At 46.9% G+C, this 20,834-nt stretch overlaps 5 protein-coding genes across 5 annotated transcripts, besides 1 other annotated feature; 1 reads left to right on the plus strand and 4 right to left on the minus strand.

Moving 5' to 3' along the window:
• Positions 1 to 20,834: part of a sequence feature (contig 1.171 1..24092(1)) that runs on past the window's edge.
• Positions 2,465 to 3,470, minus strand: ANIA_09237 (uncharacterized protein; the record flags this gene model as incomplete). Its single annotated transcript, XM_677414.1, has 5 exons — positions 2,465 to 2,619; positions 2,731 to 2,772; positions 3,204 to 3,219; positions 3,288 to 3,321; positions 3,460 to 3,470. The coding sequence occupies 5 exons, from the start codon at positions 3,468 to 3,470 to the stop codon at positions 2,465 to 2,467; spliced, it is 258 nt and encodes an 85-aa protein (XP_682506.1).
• On the minus strand, positions 6,311 to 6,979 carry ANIA_11204 (uncharacterized protein; the record flags this gene model as incomplete). The annotated part of the gene is made up of 2 exons (XM_050613099.1): positions 6,311 to 6,401; positions 6,831 to 6,979. 2 exons carry the CDS (start codon positions 6,977 to 6,979, stop codon positions 6,311 to 6,313), a joined length of 240 nt encoding a protein of 79 aa, XP_050468940.1.
• On the minus strand, positions 7,050 to 8,978 carry ANIA_11203 (uncharacterized protein; the record flags this gene model as incomplete). The annotated part of the gene is made up of 7 exons (XM_677415.2): positions 7,050 to 7,133; positions 7,245 to 7,673; positions 7,732 to 7,791; positions 7,949 to 8,303; positions 8,371 to 8,503; positions 8,697 to 8,858; positions 8,945 to 8,978. The coding sequence occupies 7 exons, from the start codon at positions 8,976 to 8,978 to the stop codon at positions 7,050 to 7,052; spliced, it is 1,257 nt and encodes a 418-aa protein (XP_682507.2).
• Positions 9,652 to 10,705, plus strand: ANIA_09239 (uncharacterized protein; the record flags this gene model as incomplete). Its single annotated transcript, XM_677416.1, has 2 exons — positions 9,652 to 10,200; positions 10,253 to 10,705. The coding sequence occupies 2 exons, from the start codon at positions 9,652 to 9,654 to the stop codon at positions 10,703 to 10,705; spliced, it is 1,002 nt and encodes a 333-aa protein (XP_682508.1).
• On the minus strand, positions 11,259 to 12,317 carry ANIA_09240 (uncharacterized protein; the record flags this gene model as incomplete). Its single annotated transcript, XM_677417.1, has 5 exons — positions 11,259 to 11,301; positions 11,417 to 11,463; positions 11,565 to 11,712; positions 11,764 to 11,850; positions 12,049 to 12,317. The coding sequence occupies 5 exons, from the start codon at positions 12,315 to 12,317 to the stop codon at positions 11,259 to 11,261; spliced, it is 594 nt and encodes a 197-aa protein (XP_682509.1).

Consider the following 20,834-nt stretch of genomic DNA (forward strand, 5'->3'; position numbering starts at 1 on the left):
AAACAGCAGGATCTGCTGCCACGGCCGCACATGCTCCTGGATGCTCTTCTCGACCATGTACGCGCGCAGCGGCTGGTACGGCGTCTGATTGGGCATCGTACTGACCGCGGCCATGCGGATGCCGTTGCCCGCAATGCTGGACGGTATGCTGGCTGCGCCGCGCCAGCTACATCATGGCGTCCCACACGCGCTGCGTGGCCTGGCTGGCGGGGTCTGCATCGTCAGGGTCTGGGGGGGTGACGACGTCGATCAGATCGGGGAAGTGGACGCCGGCCAGGTACCGCGCCCAGCGCGTCATGCGCAGCCAGGGGTTGGCGTCATGCAGGGTCTCGCTGTCGGCGGTCTCGCGCGCCTGCTGCTCATCATCGGCGGCGCGCGCTTTGATTTTGGCCGTGATCTGCGCTCGATCCGGCGCCGGGGTCGGGGGCTCAGCCTGGGCGTCGTACAATTAGATGTGCACCAGGTGCGAGTTCCTGCAGGTTGGGAACACCTGCTGCCAGGCTACCTGGCGAAATAACTATTGCAGCTCCTGCTTGCCCTGTGCTTTGACCTCTGCAGGCACATGCCCCTGGTAGGGATGCTGGGTCCAGCCATGCGCCTGCTGCCAATGCTTGCGCATTGTATTGATATAGGTCACCAGGTACTGGCAGTGGCTCGGATTGCGTTGGCACAGCATGCCATTGGTATGAACTGGCAGCCCAGGCAGCGGGTTTTCCAGCATATGGGGGATATGCACAGCTGCCGGGTCCTGGATCAGGTCCTGCCATTGCTCAATGGCCTGGGCGATGGGCTGGATGTTAATATTTATCAGACAATGCTTCTGGCGCAGATGTATGTAGACCTCTTTTAGATAGACCATGTGTTGGCAGTGTTGGTATACTATAATCCCCAGTTTAGGGATCTTCTGGAATATGGATTACTCCATTGTCAGGCAGGATGGGAAGCAGAGATTGGGAAGAATCAGAAACATCAGATGGCAGGGGCGTACGCAGCTTAAAACCTGTTGGGGGCCAATATGACTGGGGTCATGTTGTTTTGTAGGGCTTGGCTGCCGCATTGATCCCCCATTAACATTGCAACCACCTATCTTTGGCTCAACACCATGACCGCAACAGTGGTTGTATGGCCGTCAGATTCGGCTGTATACAAAATAAGCAACCCCAAAAGCACCTGCCAAAATTTCAGCCCAATCGCCCTACAAAACATGCAGTCAGTCGCACTTGAGGAGACCAGTCAGTCATTCGCGCGCTAGCCGCTGCCTCCGCCAATCAGCATCCAGGCCTGCTAAGACCCTACAACAGTTGCTCTATGACTTTCCGCCGCCTGTGGGTTAGGCTGGATCTGCAAGCTGGTCATGAAATGCTTCTGGTAAAGGTGGGTTTCCACCTCAATTAGGTAAACCCTGTGCTTGCATTGGCGGCAGACCATGATCTGCAGCTCAGGGATTGTTTCAAAGAGTAGGTGAGACATGCTGAGAGTTGTACCTATGGAGGCTCATACCTAGGAGTACATATCAACATGGAGAGATTCAAAACCAGGGATTGATTCTCCTAACTAAAATCTGCTGCTGACAGAGTATTTGCTTTTGTTTTTGATACACCAACCATCTATACAGCCATATCGCCGATCTCCCGTCCAACCTTGTATCCAACCCCAACCAACTTCAGCTCAACGCCATGCTATGATTCTTGGTTGCCTGGACTTGAAACTGTGCTCTGTTCTAGATAAGTGGCTGCTGCATCTACAGTAAAATTTCCAGCCCCCTAGCCCCCTGCATTCTAATCCCATTGTACTCCAGTTTCATGCCCAAAAAAATCCCATTGCACTCCAACCCGCCCATATATTACTTTAAAACCCTAATCCCATTGCACTGCAATGTTCCACCCCCAGTGGGTTAGGTTATAGGGGTAGGTCATGTTGCTTTAGCCTTTATATATGCATCTCTGTTTAGTGAGCCGTCCTGAAGTCTATACTGTTTTGTACAATCCAGCTACTTATCCAGAGCTTGTACTTCCTCCAAAGCTGTGGCAGCTTCCCAGGTTGGCCGAGCATAGCCTGACCATTTCACTAGGTATTCCAGCCAGTGACCTCTCCTGTATCTCCTGGGACATTCGTCCAGGATTTTCTCTACTATGTATTCTTTCTCGCCGTTCATAATGATGCCAGGGGGCTGGGTATCATCATTCTTCTGGGAAGGAAGTGGATCTGATAAAGCCAGCCGAAGCAGGTCTATATGGAAGACTGGATGGATCCCTGGGGGTGTATTCAGCTGTACAGCATAGCTACCTACCAGGCCTATAACCTTGTACTTAGTATTCTTCCAGTCCAGTTTCTTGCTGGGTCGGTCTGTACAGATGTTCTTCAGACTTAGCCAGACCTTATCTCCTACTTGGTAGTTTGTGGCCGGGCTCCTGTATTTATTAGCCTGATTCTCTACATTCTGTTGGGAATAGGCTATAGAGGCTTAAGCCCAGTCTAGGGCTTCCTTAACTTTCTGTACAATAGCTTCCCCTTTCTGGATAGGACTCTTGGCTGGTTCTTCAGCTAGTTGCTCTACCTCCTCAGTAAGGCTAAATAGGCTGAGGTTATATCTATGGCTTAGGTAGAAGGGGCTGACCCCTGTTGCTGTTAATATACAGCTATTAATTACTAGCTCTGTAAGTAGGAGTAACCTGTTCTAGTCCCTCTAGTCATAGCAGGTATAGATGCAGAGGTAGGTCTCTACTATACTGTTTATCCTCTCTGTTGATCTATCAGTCTGGGGGTGATAGGCTGTAGATAGTTAGTAGTTAATCCCTGTCAGGGTATATATATAAGCCTATATATTACTTGTAAACTGGCTTCCTCTGTCCAAGGTAATAGCCTTTGGGATCCTATGTTTGCTTATAAGTACTTGTACAAGGGCCCAGGCCATGCTCTTAGAGTTAATCTCTGATATTCCTTCTAGTATCACACCTTTGGTTAACTGGTCTGTGATAACCATGATATTTATACAACCTTTACTCTCTGGTAGGTCTATAATAAAATCTATTAAAACCTCCTGCCAGGGATAATTAGGTACAGGGAGGGGCTTTAATAGTCCCTTTCTCTAGTCCCTCCAAGATTTTGTCCTTCTATATATATCACAGTTTCAGACAAATCTCCTGATATCTTGGGACATATTAGGCCAGAAATATTAACAGCTAATTAGTATATATATTTACTCCTAGCCAGGGTGTCCTGTTAATATAGAGTTGTATATAGCTTAAATTATATTTGTACAGAGCTGTTTACTCCCAGGTACCTACCTCCTTCTGCAGAAGAAGATATAGCCTTAGGTGTCTAATTAGTATTCCAAGGTTCCTACTTTCAACTGTAGATATAGGGGAAATTTCCTTGCTCTATCCTTCAGGTACTATATTACCTTATTATACCCTTTATCCTGCTTGAGTGCCTCTTTCTATATATTATCTTTCTTACACAGCTTGCATGGTGGCTCTCTAGTTGGTTAAAGAGTAGCAACTACTATTTTTCCCAAGTATTTTTTACTAAAGAGTTGCATTGTATAAGACTTGACCCTGTTATCTTTATTATCAGGTATATCTTAGTCTCTCTATAAAAGTATATCAGCTCTCTGATTAGCTGACCCTTTCCTATATACTAACTTAAAGTTGAACCAGCTAAGAAATAAGGACTATTATATATACTGCTCTGTCAGTTTCCTTGGGGAGAAAAAGTACTCCAGGTTCTTATAGTTAGTAATAACTTAGAATTCTCTATATAAGTACAGTTCAGCATCCCAGGCTTCAAGGTATTATATAATTATAAGTAGCTCCTTGTCATAGATCTTGTAGTTATATTCAGCTGGAGAATTCCTTTTAGAGAAGTAGGTATATAGGTACAATTTCCCTTTTTTATTATATTAAGAAAGAACTCCTCCTGTATTATAACCTGAGGAGTCAGTCTCTACTACTATATAGTAGGAAAGGTTGAAGGTTGCTAGGATAGGTCTAGTAATAAACTTTTTCTTAAGCAGATTAAAGCTATCCTGGCACTCCTTAGTCTATAAGAAGGGTATTCCTTTCTTTGTCAAGTTGTTTAGTAGGTATATGATCCCTGAGAAGTTAGGGATAAACCTTTAGTAGAAGTTAGCAAAGCCCAGGAATCCTTGGACACCTTTTATAATAGTAGGGGTTTCCTATTCCTTTATTGCTTTTACCTTCTCTAGGTCTATTTTAATTCCCTTCCCTGCCTATATTATAAAGTCCAAGTACTTTGTCTCCTTGTACTCAAATTTATACTTCTTAATATCTAAATATAGGCCTGCTTCTTCCAGTTTCTTCAAGACTATTTATATATACTTCTAGTACTGGCAGAGGTCCCTATTAGTATAGATAAGTATATTATTAATATAGGCTGAGCAGAATTTATCTAGATATTCCTAGAGGGTCCAGTTAATATATTTTTGGAAGGTACTCAGTATATTAGCCAACCTAAAAGGGGTGACTAGCTATTCAAAGAGCCTGTATCTTGTATAGAAGATAGTCATCTATTCCTGGCCTTTAGCTATACAGATCTTATAGAAGGCAGCAGATATATCCAGCTTAGTAAACTATCTAGCTTGTCTAATTTAGTTTAGTATCTCATAGATCAGGGGCAATAGATAGTAGAATCCTTCTTAGTAATAGTATTTAGAGTATAGTAGTTAATACAGAACTGCAGTCCTCCTCCTAGTTTTTATATAAAGAATACTAGGACTGCAGCTGGGGAATAGCTTATATAGATAAAGCCTTTCTATAGTAGTTCAGAGAGTATTTTCCAGAGGACTATTAGTTCTTCCTGGGTTATATTATAAAGGGGGCCCTAGGGGACTTCAGGATCCTTCCTACTCTCCTCCTATACAAGCTTAATTTTGTAATTAATCCCCTCTCCCTGGTATGGTAGTAGTTCTTCAGCTTTATCTTATTTAAAGAGCCTTAGGTATTTCTAGTATTACCTTAGTAGCTTTGTATGGGGGTTAATATATCTCTTTGGGGCCAGTGCCTTCTGTATATCTGCTAATAAGACTATAAATATCTTGATATCTTGGCCATGGTACTTTTTCCTTTATATAAATCCTCCTATGGTTGTAGCTGATATCTGTGCTATGTCCAGCTTTGGTAAGGGCCTCTTTGTAGTACTCTATAGACAGACTCCAGTAGTACAGAGGTACAGCCTGCCCCTCTTAGCCTCTAACCTTCTATTATATTACTCCAGCCAGGAGAGTCCTAAGATCAGGTCATAGCCCAGGTTATCAGGTATTATATAGAAGTAGGCTTCTTTTTCTGTATATACCCTGATATCTAGCTGAACCTATATAATCTTATTAATCTCCTCTATATTCCCAGTTACTCCCTTGAAAGGTTTTGGGTGGATAGGTATAGTAGGTATTTAATATATCTTAATAAACTTGTTACTAATTACCCCATAGGTCAGGCAGCCTGTATCTATTATTATACAAGTATTATAGGTATAGTTGACTAGTGCTTCTACCAAGAATAAGGGGGTATTTATATACAAGCTGTTAAAATCTTGCTAATTAAGTAGTATTTCTCTAGCTGTATAACCCCTCTATATATAACTTTGTATAGAGGTTATTCATTTTCTGACTTACTCTGTGCTATAGTTATTGATTTGGTCTTGTTCTTCCTAAACCATGGCCACCTGCCTAGGGCGTCTGGTAGGTTTTATAGGGTACTCTTATATAAAGTAGTCAGGATTGCTGCAGCATAGGTATTTGCCCTTAGACAACCTCTTTTGCTTCTCCTCTGCAGGCACCTGACTAGCTTTTCTTGGGGTCCTGGTCCCTTTTATATAGAGGGCCACAACTTCCTTTTATAGGGCTGCAATTTGAGCATGGGTGGCTTCCTAGTCTATTTAATCAGAGGTTCTGGTCCAGTCAGAGCCTCCTGCTGGTCTTATACAAGCAATATATATAGGGACAGCAGTGTAAGATCCTTTTTATATAAGCCTGGCTATTCTCTAGAGGTTGTGGTTGATTTCACGCAGTTAATTACAGTAGTTATCATACAAATCCTCCTGCCTAATACCAACCATGGCTTTTAGCAACTCAATATTAATTACCATGTCTAACAAGGTCTTCTTCTGGTTATTATCCCAATTAATCCCTCCAGTATTAAGAAGTTCTTTGTCAAATTTATTCAAGAACTCTTCAAAGTCGCGTCTCCCTTGCCTTATTATATTTACTTATATAAGAGCCTTTCTCTGTTGGTCAGGATTACCAAAGGCCTTGTCTAGTACTACAGAGAATTCTGCCTATAGCACAGGAGTCTCAGATTTCTAGCAAGCCAAGAGCTATGGTAGCATATGCTGGCTGGCTTTTCCTCTCAGGCAGCTGTAGGCATAGTAAACTTGTTCCTCCTCTATAGGGTAGCAGGCAGTGTCAATTATAAACTTTGTACAAAGATTCATCTAGAAAGGAGGGTAGTCCTTAGGGTCTTCTCTAGTAAAGGGTTCAATATCCAGGTGACAAGGACAGGGATAGCTTTGTTTGTAAGGTATGGGCATTACAGATATAACTATAGTAGTAACTGGTGGATGGTTTCTTAGCTGCAAGTTCTGTACAGCCTGTAGTTCTGCCTATAAGCTGTTATTCTCTTCTTAGAGCTGTTATTTCTAAGTCTATATCTCTGTACAGAGCTCCTGGAGCTGCTGTAGCAACAATATAATACTTTCTTCTTCCATTGTCATAGTAAAAGGTCTCCTCATACTATTATTGAGATTAGTAAGCGATTCCTAATGTTAAGGGATGTATTTAGATGGATCTTCCTATCTAGACGTGCCGTACGTACAAGAAGGAATCGCTAAAGAAGAAAGGAGAAAGAAGGATTGTTGTTGTGAGGAAGTCTTGTAGGTGGCTCACCGCCTTCAGGACAGCACAGGCCTTGGCCGAGTCACTAAGGTCTAAGGTCCTTGTATAGGCAAAGGACCCATAACACATTGATTCTACTAGAATATATGGCTCTAATTTTCAGAAAAACTACGAGGGTCAACTGTCTTAAGGATAATATTTATTTCTTTGGTTTTCTCCCAACAGTCTGCCGTAAACACACCTTTCTGTTAGCCGCAACCCAGCTGCTGATTCCACACCCTGTCTTTCAAATATTCTTCAGTATCAAGTAAAGTGATTCCAAGCCAGTATCCATCAGATCTCACTACGACGACAGGACGCTTTTCCCTCCATCTTCAGTCACCCGGTCTCTTACTTTGATCTTCATGTACCCACCACCCAATTTGGACACCGCCGGAGTTCCAGATCCCTCAAATGTCACGCGGAATACTGCACTTGGCGCGAAGAGTAAAGCTTCACCCACGCGAAGACGAACGATTCGGTCAAGAAAAGACAGTTTTGAGGACATGTGGGCCTGGCCTTGGGATTCCTCCTTCTCCGAGAACGTTTTGTTGTTGGATTCCACTCCCAAGGCAGCCGCGGCAACATGATGCTGCAAAGCACGAAGCCATGCAGGGGATGAAAATCTGTGGACAATGGTGACCGAGCAAAGACTGAGAAGGTCGGCGGAGATGGTTGGCTCTTGAGTGGAAATCACTATCCGGGTTGCAAGATGGCGTTGCAGTCTCACACTGGATAGAAGAGTCTCTGTAAAGATCTGCGCTTCGGCTGAGTCCTTCATATACTGAGAAGCCAATGAGACGATGTGCGGGTTGAGGAATTGGGCTGGCAGTACTACGAACCTTGTGAGCTTCATCGAGAGCTACTACTCTGCCAACATTGGTATCCTGCTCCAGGAAGACCTCAAAGCAAAAATTGAATAATGCACAAGCTGTCTCAGGAGAAAGGCAAGGACATGAAAGGTCAACGATGGTCAGTTGTGAGGGCTACTCCGGCCAGTCAGTTGCAGGAGTCGCAGGTGTTGAATTTATGGGAGTTTGGAGTAATTGAACATCTCACCTTTGGCGACCAGCTAGTTCCGGCGTCATTAACTGCCTTTTTCCCCTTTTTACTCGTGCTTGCAATGATTTGCTGGCTGGGCATAAAGCTCTCGAGGATGTCCAGGCGTTGCCGTAGAGGCTGTTGCTGGGAGGGCAGGAGATCAGAATCAAAAATCCGTTTCTTAAAGTCCTGATAGTCGAATCTCCCTCCAGAAACCTGCTGTAGAAGGCGCATTTCCCTCAAGACTCGCTGCACAGTATGGAGGTACAGGGGGCCAGAACTGCTCCCTTGGCCTGCTGTCATGAGATCCAGCATACGTTTTGTGTTCAGGTCTTGCTGATTTATTTGGAGCGGGTGAACACGGATTTTGAACCTGCTGTATGTTTTCTGTATGGCCTAGTCAGGGAATGCGGCACCGGCTGTGGCTGTGTATCTCCCACCTGAATATTTCGGAAATTTGTTGGGGGCACAGAGAACCCTCACTTGGACATTTGGGACTGGTGGCGAGGAAGGCAGCCTCGCACGGTGAACCGCCCTGGTCGCCGATGAATGTGTCGTAATGGAATACAACTGCTGTCAGAGGATTATGAAGTTGGCCAGCCGCAGACGGAATCAAGCACCCCTCGAGTAAACAGGAAAGGGTGTGGCTCTTGCCGGAACCCTGAGAGCCACAGATGAAGATACTCGATGGTGAGCTAACACTTGAAGAAAAGACGGGGGTCTTCTCCATAAGCCTGGCTATCCAGGTCCGGAGATCCTAACGCACGGAGCTCTAAGACACCGGCCAACAAACCATATTGCGACGGTACCAAGTTGGGCTGTGTATAGAGCACGGGGCCAGTAAACACCGGCGCAAGAGAGACGTCTTTAGCCTCATCACCTGAAAAACCCAGCTTCAGGAGACTGAGCTGATATGCCGTTCTTGAGTCTGTATGCCGTGTCAGTTCCCGCATGGCACGTGATATAAAGCAGCTTGCATTTGACCTGAGCTGTGGGGGGAATGTGAGAACGTACGGTCATCAGCATTGTTGCACAGTGAGCTATCCATCGTGCGGCGGTGATTCGAGTCAGCAATCGATCTAGCGCTAGGATTGACTTTATGTGGTGAAAATTTAAGCCAACCGCTAAATTCTCGTCGCAGAAGCATATATGTACCACGATTGAATACGCCATCATTGTTATAGACGGTCTACTGTGGGCCATGTAAGATCTTCCTTGCCAAAAGCTTACTAAAACGGAAGTCATTTCCCGTTGTGCCTCGTGCAGCAATGGCTCCCGGAGTGGTGGCCTCCTGCAAGTAGTCTCCTGTTGCAGCCTCTTGCAGTGGTGGCCTCCTGGAGTAGTCTCCTGTTGCAGCCTCCTGCAGTGGTGGCCTCCTAGGTTGGAGTCTTGAAGTGGTGGCCTCCTGTACCTAACACCTACAGTAGTGTGTCCTTCTGGCGGCCTCTTGCAATACTAACAATTTATACGAGTAATTTTGTGGTGCTGGATATAGCAGTGGTACGCACTGGTGGCCGTAGGCAGAACTGTCACATGCACTGATGCCCTGAACAGCGAGCTAAATGTCTCATTGGGCTTCAATACGATTACCACTAATGTGAGCTTCAGGTGCGACCGGAGTCATAAATATCTAACATTCCTGCTTGCCCTCTGTGTTTCTAGCCATAAGTGTACTTACCCTTGTCCCACTACAAACTTTTCGTCTTTCAAACGCGATAAACATGAAGCAGGGGAACAGTCTAACGCTTGTTCCAAAGCAAATCGGGCCTCCACGCCTTGATCCATATGGACGACTCCTCGCCCGTTTCTACGAGTCATTATTTTTCTTGACGTCTCTCGGGCGAACACAAGGAGAACACACCCCCGAACCACCTGTTCTGGACATCCACCAGGAATGCAGACGGAGATTCTTGAAGAACCTTTCCTATATCTGCGACTTCAGGAAAGGAGGCCAGGCATGCACTGCGATAGCAGTTGAAGATCGTGTGGACTGCTACCGGTTCTGGGTTGCTTCAAACATGAACGTGAACAAAGCAGTGGCTTTTATTCGAGAAATTCTTGCAATGTTGCACGACAGACATTTAGATGCTTCGAATAATGAGTCAATGATTGAGGCCAGTCTTATTCAGCGTTGCGTGGAATTCGCTGCCAAGCGCATCGATAGTGAGGGGAGGTTTCTCCGCATTATGGCAAATCGATGCATTCTCATGCTTGAGGACGAAGAGTCGGAAGCAGGTATGACCTTTTTCCTGAGCAATCTTCTAGAGCGGGTAAGTGCTGACTGTAATTAAAGCCCAAGCTTTATCCGAATGGTTACATCAGGCCCTCAGCTGCTCCCGCAACATTACCCTCTGCCGCTTTCTCTACGACCAACGTCACTCGGCCGCCATGAAAGAGCTTTCTGCGCGGGCTATATCCGACAAAGGAAGACCGGGCCGCGCCGAAGAAGACTCGTGCTTTAGCTCTGCCAGGCATCATATTGGTAGACTTATCCATCATATACGTGCGCCGATAGAGCTCGCTCAAGACAGTCGTCATCTGATGTATCTCACCGACGCCTATACCGTCTGTCCTGTCAGCCCATGTTCCGCTGTGTCATGCCCGGTGTCTGACATGCATACCAACCTGCAGGGGATCCTGAACTGGATGTTCATGGCCGACGACGAAGACAGGGTAGCCGTTGGGGATGGTCTTGTTTACATCAATAAGACGCGGCCAATCTTCGACACATTCTTGGCCGAATACAACGGTCGGGATCGGCAGGTTCACGGCTGAGATTCAAGTTCTCGAGCATTTCTACCAGCAGCGACTCTCCTTCCTGGATGGCGATCGCTATATAGCCTGCAGCAAACCGGCGTGTCTCTGCTGCCAATTGTATTTCAAGCACCATCCGGCTCGTATGGTCGTACCTGCCTCCCACCAGAATGTTTATACTTCCTGGAGCCCCCCACTACTGCCTCGGTTTGCCAAAGGTGACAAGGACACGCAGCTGCAGAAACAGGTTCTGAGCTACATGGCACAAGACATGCGAGAGCAGATTATTCAGCAGGTTTTGCAGCGCTCTCGCTCGATGATAAGGCATCCTGATGTCGAGAACCTCATTGACCGATCTACCAGCTGAGGCGGCTTTTGGCTTTCTGGAGTAGCAACGGAATACGGGAGCACATATCAGCGTATTAAAATGAGGGACCGGTGGAGTAATTGGGTTTATTTGGTTGAAAAAAGCGTTCGATCACCTAGTGTTTAGTCTTTTCATAGTCAATAGATCTTGAAACTTTTCTACAATTCGACGCGACGCATTCACTTTCTTCTTAGTTTCGCCATTCCCTCATGACTCTACTCGCGGATCTGAACTAGCACCGTGGATTTTGCTGTCAGAAATTGAGGTCTTCATACTTCGCTAACAGGTAAACTAAGCAGCGCATGATTCGGAGGACTATGGGGATTGCATATCGTCAAGCCATGACAACCATCGCTCGTACCTACACAGCCTTGGGCGAATGTATTTGGCAATTACGGGGCGTGAACAAGGACTGCCGAAAGCATAACATTCCCTAGCTATGAAGAGTCTTCAATGTCTCCTCCGCTGATGTCGCAGTAGACTATCTGATCGCGAGAACGAGTCGCCACATACATCGCAAGACCATGATACCACCTCCCAATACTGCTTGGCCCATTCCTTATGGTTTGCTTCCACATGGCGGCGCATGCTGCGTTGTGTGCCAGCCTTATGAGGGCACAGGCTGCACAAGACAGGTTTGATATGTTCTCTCAGGTGCTTCCTGTTTGATTCAGTCAAAGACATGTATAAAATATTTTCCAATAGAACTCACCGGAGCATCCATTTTTGAGAGTAGCTCTTTTTGCTGCGGCATCCAGATTCCGGACAGTGATAAAGTCCGTCAGGACCCGGCTCCAAGCTAGTCGGTGAATATATTTTGGTTTCCTGGAATCCTGCAAACGGGTTCAAAACTCTTTCAGACGGTTTCACGCGTCGACCAGTGTCTCTTGATGAGTCTGCGTTGCTCAATGGAGCGCTCTTGTCAAAGGGTATATTCAATTCTGTTGATAGGATATTCGACTCGGCACTCTAAAGAGGCTCTTGGGAGTCGACAAACCCGCAACGATTGAGTTCTCCAAGGGCGCTACTTTGTGCAATAGCTAGTTCGCTGATTTGCATAAATTGCTGTTGATGGTCGAACAATAATCCAGTCCACCAGAAGGGGTTGCTCTCTTCTGAAGTAGGGAATAATGCCCGATGTGGCTCTATTGGTGGAGTCGGGTTGATGTTCCACGATATGAGGTCAGCACACAGCGGCGGTTCGAGGTTGACTCCCAGTGACATCCAGTCCCCAGCCTGACTATCCGCAAAGAGTCTTGGATCCATAGTCAGTCTATCTTAGCAGTGTCGGGGTGTGCAGTGCGAGCGGGCTACCTATTAATGTGGAACATAGCTGTGTAGGGTCCAAACCTCACATGCAATAGTGCGGATGCGGCCACCTGGAGGGTTTAACCTTGGCCAATGGTTCTCGAACACATTCTTAATCCTATTCACCGCCAGTTCATGCAAACAGTAGCAAATTAACATGCATGCGCCTCTGCTGCAGGGAGGTTGTGCCTCAGAGACACCATTGGGCCTTTCCCCGCAACCCTGCGCGGCCCTAGACAGAGTAAGCATGAGCTAGCTGGTTCGCCACTAGGGCATACTCTAATATTGGCCTCTGTCTCCGTCGGGCAATACGCAGTATTCATCTGTTCTTTGTGCTCTAATCGCTATTGGGCACCTATTCTTTCGGGTTCGCTTGCTTCGCCCCTATGAACCAGGCACATCAGCTCAGCCAGCTTTTTCGGTCGCGTAATTACCGCTGTCATCCTCCAATCATGAGGCTGGTAAGATCCCTCCGAGGAGTCAATAATAAAATGATTGGAACTGCAGTTTTCCTTGTCTCATGAAGATCAAATATCGGCGGAAAGCAGAAAGTACTCCGCAAACTTTTCCAGATGCTTAGCGGTACAGCGGGTTCATCCCGCTCCATGCAAGAAGCCAGAATCGCTTCAGCCTGCCTGTTAGCTATGCGTAGACTCATTGGTCTACATATCAGCACCTCGTTGGCCGGTCGCTTTCGTCATTTATTTTGGCGCGAAAGAGGCACATTTCTTGTTCCCAACTATTATAACTTCACCGCGTCAATAGATTTTGGCACCTTGAGATCGAGATATAAGGCATGCAATTGCGTCAAGAACAGTTATACCTTTCTAGTTAACAAGATGTCTCATGTGAGTCAATGGTTGTGCCAAACTCTGTGGAGCGATATGGGAGATGGTCATTACGGTCAGTACTCAGGGTCTGGACTCAACCTTTCTTTGACCTTCTTTTGCAACTTCTAGCCGACACAATGAAATTAGACCATTCCCCTGTAGACACCTCGTTATCGCGGAAATAGCAGGAGTCAGCTGAGGCTGGGAATACAGCCATGCCGATCCACACCGGTCTAGACTTGTTAAACCCAACCCGCGAAACCCGCCGCAACCCGTCCCGACCCGCCAAGACTTGGGTTGGGTTCGACGTTCTAATTATCCATTGGGTTTTGGATATTTTTGGCTGCCCCAAAGCCCGGCGGAGCAACCTGCTGGGTTGCCAAGATATCTGAATAGGTATATGTCGACTAGAAAATATGACTGTCTAAGACTAATTTGGAAGTCATGACGCCTTTTTGGCTTAGCGGTATATTTTACCGATAGTATATTACTGTATTTAGATTATATTTTCTTACTTAGATAGTTATAATACAGTATTTAAATACAGTATTTTATTAACTATGTAGATCACTGCTTATTAAAGTAATGATATGCATAACTGGGTTATTTTGGGTTATTTAGGTTGGGTTAGAATTATTTGCTAAACCCATGGGCGGTTTACTGTGAAGGTAACCCACCCCAAAACCCGCGTGGGCGGATCGGCTAGGCCTGAAAACCCGCCCCAACCCGTGGTTTAACAAGTCTAGATCTCGGAGCAGAAGCACCCAGTCCCAGGAGAATGAAGATATGTCTGAACCAGCTGATCTAGAGAATATACAACGACCTTGTCGAGTACAGAAGAAGACCAGGATGCCAGAAGGATTTGAAATTGGAACCCCATGAGTGTATAATAGATCAAAGAAGCACAATACTATTTCCAAAAAAAAGGATTTTAGTATGATACTCTATACAGGCGAGATACTAGAAAAATACCAAAAAGACTGCATAAAAAATCATCTGACCAGAAGGTCACGAGGCTTAGCCTGTTTGCTATGTTTACCTAACTATTGGTTAACCGAAACCGCATTGCGGTCTTAAGCAGAAGACCGCAACCAAACCGCAAAATTTTGCGGTCTTGGATTAAAGACCAAACCCGCACCGCAAAAATTTGCGGTCTTAATCTAAAGACCAAAACCATTTGGTTTTGGATATGGTTGCGGTTAACCATGGTCTTTGCGGTTAGTGCCGCAGTCTACACGCTACATTCAAGGTCTAACACTAACATGGCTGGTATATCACCGAAAACTTCTCCTAGCTCCTAATAGAATACAAGCAGTGATTGAAGTCAACCTGGAGGAATCAATGGTCTTATTGACAACTATGACTCAAGAAAGCAATAGCTAAGCTACTAGCTTGATACAAACTACCAGCAGGATCCCAGCTATGATGGCTCGCTGCCCGCGAAACAACACATAATTTTCACACGACATTGCCAAAACAGCCACAACATGCCTTTAGTGTTCTTACTTGCTCAGAGATCATAGTTTATGATCTACAAACAAGTCTGTTGGATTTTTTAGAAAAAACGGGTAACTGTTCCATAGTCTCTTGGTCTGAGGCACAGGATTTAATATCTGCTTGTAGCCTGAGAATATCATCAGGATTTCGTTGACGCAGGAAATCAATAAGTTCCTTAAGTGTATTTTGGGTTTGTTCTGCCTTCTTTAACGCGAATTTTCGGCGCCTGTCTCGCCTTGCGTCGAATATGCAATTGGCGTTTATGGCTAGACATCGATCGCATGGGATGGAACCGGAGCACTATTATAATTAACAAGTTCCAAGCAAGATAATAATACAGTAGTGTTGATACCTTTGTGCGTCTTGTTTGGCAAGAGGTACAGGCTAAAGATTGGCGTTTCTGCTTGAAATCATTCGAGAGGTGAGGGGCGGCAGTAGTATAAGGGATTGCGGGAAGCAATGGACGTAATAAGGGCTTTTCAGTCATTGCGCATTTCTGTTGAGTTGAAAGGATGCGAGTCAAGCACTTAAGAAATCTTTCTTCATTTTTAAAATTGAAGGCTGCCTTTCCTTAAGGGGTGTTAATGAGAGGGGGAGAAGATGGGATTCGACATGTCATATGCGCCTTTGGGACATATTTCGGTAGCGTTTGATTGGGCGGAACTGGAAACCGAGAGCCGCCAGTTGAACCTCCATTCGCCGGGGAATAGCCCTACCTGGATGGAGGTCCTGCCGTTCGACATGGATGGGATGATCGGCTTTATGCATGCATTTAGAAGTTATACCTGGCACAATTGGAAAGCAAGCAATGACTAAAATACAGTCGGTGATCACCTGATGCACGGTCCCTGTCGGGGCATACTGCCCTACGGCACCGGTGGTTGCAGGTGACCTGAGGTCAAAATTTTGGTCGTGCGGGACAAACCTGATTATATAATGGCCTTGGCAGTCATGTGATGTACAACCTGTCTTTACAAAGTATCGACCAGAGGAGACCTCTTCTTACAAACACTCGTCCACGACGAGGGGAGAACAGGGCCCCCTACTGCTCTAATAACTGATCTCTTACGCTTTGCTCATCGATCATTCCCTCCACCCCATGGAGGTGGATGACTCCCCCCCAGGCGGAGCCCGTCCGGGGACTCCGCTCCTGGGTGAAAACTCTGAACCCCCCTCAGGACCTACCACCCCGACCCCCCTACCCCGGAACTCCCTGAAGAGAAGGGCCTTATTCTCCCTACAGAAGACTCCCACTGCAGCTCCGGTCCCTGTATCCCATTTGCTGCAAGCCCCATTGATCTGCGAGCAGGTCAGCATGGTAGCAGACAACCAGCTAGTCCTTCTTAATGATTGGAAACTAGCAATGACCTCTCTTGCTAAAGCTCTAGATCTAACTGTCTCCTCTCTACAGGGCCGCCCAAGAGACCTGGCCCGGGGGCTTGCAGCTAGATTTGTTTCCCTAGCAAAACAGGACTCCCCTTAGCAGATTCCTCTGATGACAGCAGCTGCACCCCCACAGCCATCCAGGCAGATAGAACAGCCAAACCAACCTCCTACTCCTGAAGCTTGCGAAGGCCCCCTGAAGAGGGGAAGCTTGCAGCCTACAACCTGGGTATCCCTGACAGCCCCAAGAGCTGGTCAGGGGAACTGGCAAACTATTACCCTAGAATACTGTATGCAAGCCAAGCAACCAGCATAATGAAAACTGAAGCAGCCAAACAAGACTGACCACTACATCTTCCTCCGCCTCCCGGCCTCCTCTAGCCTCTGGGCTATTAGACCACATGGCATCCAGGTCACCTTTGCAGGGAAAGTTCTGGACAGGATCACATAGGTACAAGTAATATTAACAGGATATGTAATCACTACAACTAAACAAGGCAAGGTCTTCTTACTGTCAGAGAAGGCTGCAAGCCTAGCTGGGGATGGTAGACCTGTTAAACCACGGGTTGGGGCGGGTTTTCAGGCCTAGCCGATCCGCCCACGCGGGTTTTGGGGTGGGTGTCAAGGTGCAGGCTCAGGAATATATTCAGAACAGGATAACGGAGTAGATACGACAGGCAGGCTACGGAGTCGGGCTATCAGACAGGTGCATAGACAAGACAAGACGTAGCTCGAGGTTCCGATTTGGATCAGAGTCGGAGCTCCAGAAATCTCAGCTAACCGGGGCGGTCAGCAGCGGCAGAATCAGGGCTCAGGATGAGGCTCGGGCTGGCCCCGTGACAGTACTCCCCTCCTTCAGGGCCGAGCTCCGTCGAGGCTTGGCCGGGGCTTATGCGGATATCGGCGGTGGAAGTTCTGTACGAGCTGTTTGGCGTGGGTCAAGTACTCGGCAGGCTCCTCTGTAGGATCGTCATATCCAACCCATTTAACAGTATACTTCAGACGAGGGCCTCCTCGGCCTCGCCGCTCCCAGCGCGAATCTAAGATGCTCTCAACCTCCCAATGTTCAAGACCTTCCACTTCGATGGGTGGTGGGGGATCAGCTCTTTGACGGGGCACAGGATTGTCGGCGGCTGGGCGAAGTAGGCTCACATTGAATACCGGGTGTATCCGCATACTGGCTGGTAGGTCGAGCTCGTAAGCGTGTGCATTGATCATCCTTTTTATAGTAAACGGTCCCAGGAACTTCCAATCAAGCTTCTTGCTTGGGCGGAGCGTACGGATGTTGCGGGCATCCAACCACACACGCTGACCGGCCTTATATTGTCGGGCAGGTTGACGGGTCTTGTTTGATTGTTCTTCATAACGGGCTTGAGCGGAGGTCATCTGGGATCGGACATAGTCAGATATAGCTTGCATCTTCTGGGCGAAGTTCTCAGCATCTTGGCTAGCTGGACAGTCAGGAACAGGGACAGGTTCGAAGCCCATACGTGGGTGAAACCTGTAGTTGGCAAAGAACAGGGATGTTCTGATAGCTTCGGAATAGGTAGCATTGAGAGCAAACTCGGCTAGTGGTAACCAGGTAGACCAGTTATCTTGCAGGTAGGTAATATAAGCTTGCAGGTATTGTTCCAGCATTGCATTTACCCATTCAGTTTGACCATTAGTCTCTGGGTGAAAGGCGGTTGATAATAGGCTCTGGATATCCAGGTGTTTATTTAGGTGTTTCCAGAACTCAGCGACAAACTGGGGCCCACGGTCAGAAGTGATTGTCCGGGGGAGGCCATGAAGTCTCCACACATGTTGTGTATAGAGGTGAGCAACTCCTTCAGCATTTATTGTGGCTTGACAGGCAATTAGGTGCCTCATTTTGGTTAGACGGTCCACAACAACCAGGATGGAATCAAAGCCTTGGCTGGTAGGCAGATGGGTAATAAAGTCCATGGAGATATCTTGCCAGGCATGTTCAGGGACAGGCAGGGGCCGCAATATCCCTTGCCGCGCCTTATAAGAGGGTGTGATTCTCTGACAGGTATGACAGTTTTTTATCCATTGACTCACATATTAATACATGTTCGGCCAATAATATTCTCGGGCTAGGAGTTCGTATGTGCATGCTCTCCCAGGATGTCCAGATGTTGGTTTATCATGGGCTAAGCAGGTTAGTTTTGCCTTTAAATCATCATTGTCTGGGATATACAGGCGATTCCGGTAGAACAGGAGGCTCCCTTTTTCTCTCGCAGTCAGCTAGGGTAATATCTGGGTGTTGAGCCTGTCTGGTAGCTAGTGCTTTTAAGATTGACCGTACAACAGGGTCAGTCTCATATGCTATGCATATTAGGTCCTGAATTTCAGGTGGCAGCTGTAGTTCTACCTCATCTCTAAAGGATACTGATTGTCTTGTTCCCATAGGTTCTGCATGCTTAGCAGGTTCTGCATGCTCAGCAGGTTCAGCAGGTTCAGCAGGTTCAGCAGGTTCAGCAGGTTCAGCAGGTTCAGCAGGTTCAGCAGGTTCAGCAGGTTCAGCAGGTTCAGCAGGTTCAGGTAGGCATGCAGGGTCAACATTTTCATGCTTCAGTACAGTTTGGCTTTGGTGCAGTAGGCGTTCATCCCCCTCTTTAGGGAGGTCCTCTGACCTCCTGGTCAGAGTGTCAGGTTTGGCTCCTTGCTTCCCAGGACGGTACACAATCCGGAAATTAAAACAGGATAAGAACTCAGACCAGCGGGCTTGTCGACGGTTCAACAGCTTGGTGGACATGAAATACTCCAGGTTCCGGTGGTCAGTAATGACTTTAATGGGGTTCGGGGTCCCTTCTAGCTCGGGGCGCCATTCCTCAAAGCAGCGGATAATTGCTAGAAGTTCCTTGTCATAGATTTCATAGTTGCATTCTGTGGCAGAGTGCTTCTTAGAGAAGAAGGCCACAGGGTGTAAGACGCCATTATCATCATACTGGGACAGGACACCAGCAGAGACAAAGTCAGAAGCATCAGTTTCAAGAATGATATCTTGGGTCCAGTCGAATGGCTTCAAAACAGGGGCGCTGGTAAAGGCCTTCTTCAGGGCGTCCATGGCCAGCTGGCAGGTTGGGGTCCATTGAAACTCGACATCCTTCTTAGTCAGGTTAACTAGCGGGGCAATGATCTTTGAGAAATCCTTAATGAATCTCCGGTAGAAGTTGGCGAACCTAATAAATGCCTGTATATCTGTAATGCAGGTTGGCGTGGCCCAGGCTGCAATGGTTTGAACCTTCTCAGGGTCTATCTTGATTCTATCTCTAGCCACTATCAGGCCCAGGAACTTGGTCTCATGAACAGTAAATTCATACTTCACTAGCTTTGCAAACAAGCCAGCTTCTCTAAGCTTTTGGAGGACTTTTCGGACATGCTGAATATGTTCAGACCTGGTTTGACTGTAGATCAGGATGTTGTCAAGGTAAGCAGTACAGAAGATGTCCAGATAGTCTCGCAGGGTGTCATTTATATAGTGCTGGAATGTTGCTGGAGCGCCGGTAAGGCCAAAGGGCATAACTAAGGATTCATACAGCCCCAGGCAGGTGCGGAACGCGGTCAGATATTCCTGTCCCTTCTTGATCCGTATGTTATTAAATGCGGAAATAATGTCAATCTTAGTAAAGTACCTCATCCCTTTTAGATTATTCAGGGTCTCCTTGACAAGTGGCAGAGGGTATTGGTCCTTAACCAAAATCACGTTCAGAGCTTGGTAGTCCACGCAGAAGCATAGACCTCCGCCGGGTTTTTTAACAAATAGGACAGGTGAGGCTGTTGGCGACGAGCTTGGGCGAATAAAGCCTTTCCTCAGATTCTCCATAATCCACTCCTGTAGTGCAACTAGTTCATCCCGGGACATTCCATATAATGGGCCAAATGGTGGGGTCTTTCTATCTATTAGAGTTATTAAATGGTTATATGGCCGATGTGGGGGCAGCTTATCAGCTTCCTTAGGGGAGAAGACATCTGCATAGTCTTTGTATTCTAGTAGTAGTAGGTCTTCAGGGTTACCATCCCCTGACCTCTTAGCCAATACCTTGTCAATATTCCCAATAGTGGCTGTAAACAGGGCATGGCCCCTACGGGCGTAAGCTGAGCAGGCGCGGAGGGAGACTAGGGCAATATCTTGTTTCTCCAATCCTTTGGGACGGGAAGTCAGGTTCTTCTGGCAGCTTCGGGCAGGCATGTTATGCAGGGCCTTGATCTTGGCTGGTTGGGCAGGTATATTGTAATTCTGTCGACAATAGGCACTGTCAAATATTAAGGTGTGCTCTGCAAACCCCCAGCGGGGGTCATGAGTCTCTAACCATGGCATTCCAAGGATTATTGGGTAATGGGCCAGTTGTATAGCCAAGAAACAAGCCTTCTTTTCATAATAGTCATAGATTGTCAGGTTTATTCTAACATAGTGGGTTATCGGCCCTCCTTCGGATTCTCTCCCGTCAAAGCTTTCCAAGTGGATTGGGTTTTTCAGGGGCAGCAGCTCAAGGTGGTTGTCTTCCACCCATTCTTGGTCAATAAACCTCTTCCCGTCAGCTCCAGTATCTAGCATTGCGTAGCTGGACAGGCTCTTCTCTTGCTGGGTCAGGATAACAGGCAGGACAGTCAGGTCGGCGCGGGCAGTTTCTTCTTCAACAGACATTCCTTTAATAGCACTTGCAGAGAGGTGAACAACGCGCTTGGGTAGTGGCACCTGGTCACGACTTAGGCCAGGCTTACCCCTTTTTCCGAGAATCCAGGTGATGGAGAGCGGGAG

This window comes from Aspergillus nidulans, chromosome VIII (genome assembly GCF_000011425.1).
Source record: "Aspergillus nidulans FGSC A4 chromosome VIII".
NCBI classification, from domain to species: domain Eukaryota; kingdom Fungi; phylum Ascomycota; class Eurotiomycetes; order Eurotiales; family Aspergillaceae; genus Aspergillus; species Aspergillus nidulans.